This window comes from Triticum aestivum, chromosome 2D (genome assembly GCF_018294505.1).
Source record: "Triticum aestivum cultivar Chinese Spring chromosome 2D, IWGSC CS RefSeq v2.1, whole genome shotgun sequence".
Taxonomy (NCBI): Eukaryota; Viridiplantae; Streptophyta; class Magnoliopsida; order Poales; family Poaceae; genus Triticum; species Triticum aestivum.
The window spans coordinates 155,276,773-155,282,355 of record NC_057799.1 but is presented as its reverse complement, the minus strand read 5'-3'; the positions used below and the strand labels follow the sequence as shown (position 1 = coordinate 155,282,355).

Sequence of the window (5,583 nt, the reverse complement as noted above, 5' to 3'; positions counted from 1 at the left end):
AGAACAGCGAGGGGCGCCGCCTGTGGTGGGGCGCCCCCGGCCGCTCGCTTCACGCCATTCTCCGGCACCTTGAGGGCGGCAACAACCTGCCATTGACGTACCCTGCCGCCCCGGGCCGGGGCGGCGGTCAATGGATGCCAAGGAGGACTGTGTCCTCTTCTTCCTCCTCCCCCCGCTCCTCCTCCTCCAGGTCGCCGGCGCTGTTCAGCGTCAAGGCCGAGCCCGCGGAGACGCCGCTCGACCGGCGCACCCGCAGCGCCGGCATCGTCATCAACGAGGGCGGGCGCGCCTCCTCCTCGGCTCCTCCCCGCTTCGTCAAGCCGAAAACGGAGCCGGGGCTCGCCGCCTGAAGACGGAGCCCGGGCTCGCCGCCGTGAAGACGGAGCCATGACTCACCGCCGTGAAGACGGAGCCGGGGCTCTCCGACGAGGCGGCCTTCAAGTGGGCGGGCGAAGACTGGGCGCGGACAGAGCTAGAGCGCCAGTGTCGCACCCTAGAGCAGTTCGCCGCTCGGCGCCGTGGCCGCGGCGAGGGAGGCGTCGTTGTTCTCGACGACGACGGCGACGACGACGTGCCGTCACCGGTCCGCCAGGGGGACCCCGGGCAGGGGCGGCCGCGTCAAGAAGGAGAAGGACGGCGACGAGGACAACAGCGACAGCGGCGACTTCGCCGCGCTCAGTGCGTTCTTCCTGTAGTCTAGGCCTTTGTTTTTTAATAAATTTCAAGTTTACTATATAAAAACTGTTTAAGTCGCCGAAGCTTATGTCTTTTAAAAATATTTTTTAAAAATCTTTTGGGCCAACCCTGGGACCGGCGGCTGGAACCGGTCCATTTTTTACCCCAGGGGACGAGCCAACGGCTGGAGATGCTCTAAAGACTCGTCGACTCCAGTCCGCCGGCGCGGCTCACAAAAAACCACTGCGTCGTCCGCCCCGCGCCTCCGCCGTCCCGTTTCGCCCACGCGGCGGAACGCCCATCAGACATGGACGACTCGCGCCACACGCTCCGTTAAAAAAAAAGTTCTCTCCCAGCTCCCTCCCTCCCCGCGGCCTCGCTTTCCTCTCGTGTCCTCGGCAGCCTCGAGCAGCACCGTGCCGTGCGCGCGGCGCGATGGCGTGCGCGGCCCCACCCAGCCCCCTCCCCGTGGTCTCCCTGCCCGCGCGCCGCCGCGGTGCGACTGCCGCCGCGGCCGCCTCCTACCACGCCCCCTCTACCCGGCTGTCGAGGCGTTCGTGGCTCTCCACTGGAAACTCGCCCCGCTCTCGGCTGCGGACCCAGGCCTCCAAGGCCGAGCCGGCCGAGGAGAGCCTTCCCGCCGCGCCGGGCCCGTCGGAGCCCCTGCCCCAGCCACGTACCAGGTCGGCGCCAATTTCTGGACTATTTTACTTGCGATTTCTGCATTTCCCTACTTCTGGTTGATTCGTCAAGTTTCCTTATATTATAAAGTAAAAATAATGGTATTGTTGATTTTTTTCCCTTTCTTCGTTCGTGTGCAGTACATGGAATTGGAAGGGCTACAACATTCGTTATCAGTGCGCCGGAACGTCTGGCCCTGCACTGGTTCTAATTCATGGTTTCGGGGCAAACAGGTGCGCATCGTGCACGCATACTCTTGTTTACAGTTCGCTAAGTATTTGCAGGCAACAAAAGTAATTCAGTGATCATAGATTCATGGCATAGCCGAATAAATACAGTTTAGGACTGCCGTTACGCTTTGGTACCAATTTGCCAAAGTGTCCGGTTGGCGCACTGTTCTTTGAGAAGTATTGAAGTGCTACTGTGCTATTAATGCAAGATTAGACTAGTAAGCAATAGCTAAACAACCCACACACAAAAAATGACAACGACACACTATGCATCCACCGTACCAAAAAACTTGAAATGAAAATCCAATCATCGAGGAACAAAAAAGACACATATCCAATGTGAATAGTGGTGAATTCAAAATCTGCTATGAATATAAGTTAAGACTTTTGGTCTCTGATGATAAAGTATATAAAAAGCTTTACCAGTTAAATTGTTGGGGCAACTATTTGGAGTAGCAATCTATAACTATTCATAATTGATCTCAGTTTGTTAATTTCTTTTTCACCTTTCCTATTTGGAAATATAGGGCTTCATTTATGATAAAAGCTCAATATGCATTGCTCCTGGCAATAATACTTGAACTATTTGATCTTAAGCTAAATTAGTTTTTTTCTTTGAGCGAAAAAAGTAGGGACGGCCCCTACTGCGCCATTTTGTATTTTATAAATAAATGTGTGTGTACATATGGGAAGAACTAAAAACAGGGGAAAAGGTTCTACTGTTTACAAGCTGTCTAGCCAATATTGCATGTCATCTCTGAGGCTAGGCCTGGCTCTATGCATAACAAGAGCAAAAGAGACTTTGAAAGAGCTATGCATGAAGCAATGGATGGTTGTTAATTTTCAGAGATCTTTCCATTTCTCTGCAGCCATATGCTCCAACATCCAATAATCATGATCTCCATGAAGTGCTCATAAGAGTATCTTTGCTTGGCTTGCATGATCATCTCAAAGAAATTTGTATCAGTTTCCCATTCGGTACCAATACTTTTTTTGGCGGGTGATTCGGTAGCAATACTTCAATACCCCACCAGAAACCTTGGCTGAATGAACATCCAAAAAATAAGCGAAGTAGATCTTCAACAAGACATTCATCACAGAGAACACATGTACTAGATTCAATGTGGAAGTGTTTCCTGAGGAGATCTGTAGTGTTGACTCTGTCTTTGAGAAGCAGCAAGTTTTTCAGACCCATTTGATAGGCAATGGTATGTCACAAGTAACAATTAGGGCTTTATATATTTTTCTGGTGCAGAATGATTCATCTCCCATAGGACTTTTGGTTGCGTTGGCTAGTGCATGATGCTTGACATCGCTCAGGTGATGCAGTTGCTGATGTCCCTTACAGACAGGGGCAATTGGAATAGATCATAAAAGTTATTCTGTGCTGCACTAATTGCCTGAAACATAGAGATGTTGTCATCCTTGGCAAATGAGTGTAGTTCTGGATATTTGCTTTGCACAATATTGCCATTTCATATATCTTTACATAACATCATAGTTTTTCCATCACTAGCAGTACAAGATGCAAGCCCTCTGAACAGATCATTTGATCCCAAATAATCTCTCAACCAAAATGATCCCTTGGGTGCAGCTGCATGGGGGACTGTATTTTCAGTATAGTAGGCATTCCATAGCAGATTAACCCATGGGATGTTCTCATGGTTATAAAAGTTGTGGAGGAGGGTGGTGTTTTGAGCCCAGAGATTTAGAACACCAAGTCCACCTTGTTCTTTAGGTCTGCATATATATCTTTTTAGCTAGCAATGCGTTTACCTATTTTGTGAATATCTTTACCATACCATAGGAACTGTCTGTATGATTTTTCATCATGTTGTATGATGGTGATATGAACTTTAGAGGTGCACATAGCATGTATTCATGGAAGAAATGACAGAATTGATTTAAGTGAGTCTGCCAGAGTATATTAGTTCTTCTGTTAGAATCTTTAAACTGGGCTAGTGGTAGGATCACAGTGGTGCATTCCTGCTGACCAAGGTTCAACTCCAGTCATGATGGAATTTCTGGTATCTCACCTGAGGCTGGCCATAGTGGGAGTAACTTAGCTCGTAACATAACGCATCCCAAGGCGAATTTGCTTATGTGGCAAGTAGTTAATGCGGAGAGAGATGTTTGTGGTAACATAATATGTTACCGTAACATAACGCACCCCAAGACAAAATGAGTCTACATCCAAATAATTGAAGATTTGCATGATACTACGCATATGTTACTACCCACTATGGAGGTAGTAACTACTGACATATGCATGTTGCTAGTCTGAAGTTATTTCCCACTATGACCAGCCTCAGACAGGGGTGGGCTCTACCTTAATTTAATTCCATGAGGTCTCTCCCCTGTTAGACTGGGTTTCTTTTTCTTTTGTTAGAATCTTAATGTTTCCTCTCCCCTGTAAGTTAGCCGGCTTCCCTTTTCTTAGGAACCTTGTACTTATTTCTCTTCTTTTCTCAGTGACCATTGGCGGAAAAATATTCCTGCTCTTGCCATGGCAAATAGAGTTTATGCAATTGATCTAATTGGCTATGGGTATTCTGATAAACCTAATCCACGTGAGTTCGAAGAGAGCTTTTATACTTTTGAGACTTGGGGAGAACAGTTGAATACATTTTGTGCTGAAGTTGTCAAGAGTGATGCTTTCTTCATATGCAATTCAATTGGAGGTATGTTGGATGTTTATGCAGAGCAATGGAACATTCTATTTTTATATAGCCAATGAATTTATAGCAATATCCTGGCTATCCTGGCTCAGAAATTAAAAGTGTTAATATTTCTAATTATTACCATGATGAGTAAGTGAATGACGCTGATTAAAATTAGATTGATCAACAATCTTGTGTTTATTTATTTATATGTGAACTGGAGACGATTTATTTTAGCAGAAACATCTTTCTCATCCCTTGCAGTTGTTTCATTATTCTGCAGGGCTTGTTGGTCTGCAGGCAGCTGTTATGAAACCCCAAACATGCAAAGGTATTGTTTTATTGGATATTTCATTAAGGATGCTTCATATCAATAAGCAGCCATGGTTTGGAAGGCCTTTCATCAGATCATTTCAAAATCTCCTAAGGTAACTCACATTATATGCTTTCTCGTTATCATGGTTCGCACTAGTAGTTTGGTATAATGCCTTTTCTGATTGTCAGGAACACTGTTATTGGGAAGCTCTTCTTTAATGCTGTTGCAACACCAGAATCCGTGAAAAATATTCTTTGTCAGGTAATTATTTTAACCTACTATCTTTATAAAGATACTATACCACATAATACTCAGATTACAAACATCATGAATAGGTAGAAGCAAAAGATCTGGATTGCTCCAATTGAATCATATGAGGATAAACAAATCCTTCTCAAAATACAATTAGATGTGCCATAAACATTACTAGTATCAGAGCTAAGGCCTGTAAGCTTGATCCGAAACTGAAAGCTACTATAAGCCCTAAACCAAAATCATGCCTATAAGCTTGCCTTTCTCCATCTGAGAGAAAATTTTACAATTTACAACTATTCATTTTCCATAAGACTGGCAAAGTGTATTCTTCCCATTAATATTTATTTATTTATTTATCTCTTATGTAGAAGTTTGTATGTTTACAACTATACAACAACAACAACAACAACAACAAAGCCTTTAGTCCCAAACAAGTTGGGGTAGGCTAGAGGTGAAACCCATAAGATCTCGCAACCAACTCATGGCTCTGGCACATGGATAGCAAGCTTCCACGCACCCCTGTCCATAGCTAGCTCTTTGGTGATACTCCAATCCTTCAGGTCTCTCTTAACGGACTCATCCCATGTCAAATACGGTCTACCCCGCCCTCTCTTGACATTCTCCGCACGCTTTAGCCGCCCGCTATGCACTGGAGCTTCTGGAGGCCTGCACTGAATATGCCCAAACCATCTCAGACGATGTTGGACAAGCTTCTCTTCAATTGGTGCTACCCCAACTCTATCTCGTATATCATCATTCCGGACTC

The 5,583-nt window shown here is 45.8% G+C and overlaps 1 protein-coding gene across 1 annotated transcript in view; it reads left to right on the top strand.

The window, feature by feature from the left end:
• Positions 1-941: 941 nt before the first annotated feature.
• Positions 942-5,583, top strand: part of LOC123052311 (pheophytinase, chloroplastic) — a 7,517-nt gene continuing 2,875 nt past the window's right edge. The window contains exons 1-5 of the mRNA XM_044475450.1: positions 942-1,358; positions 1,497-1,589; positions 4,059-4,267; positions 4,530-4,674; positions 4,751-4,823. Of these exons, the coding sequence (XP_044331385.1) occupies positions 1,111-1,358; positions 1,497-1,589; positions 4,059-4,267; positions 4,530-4,674; positions 4,751-4,823 (768 nt within the window). The 5' untranslated portion in view covers positions 942-1,110. The remainder of the gene's footprint in view (positions 1,359-1,496; positions 1,590-4,058; positions 4,268-4,529; positions 4,675-4,750; positions 4,824-5,583) is intronic.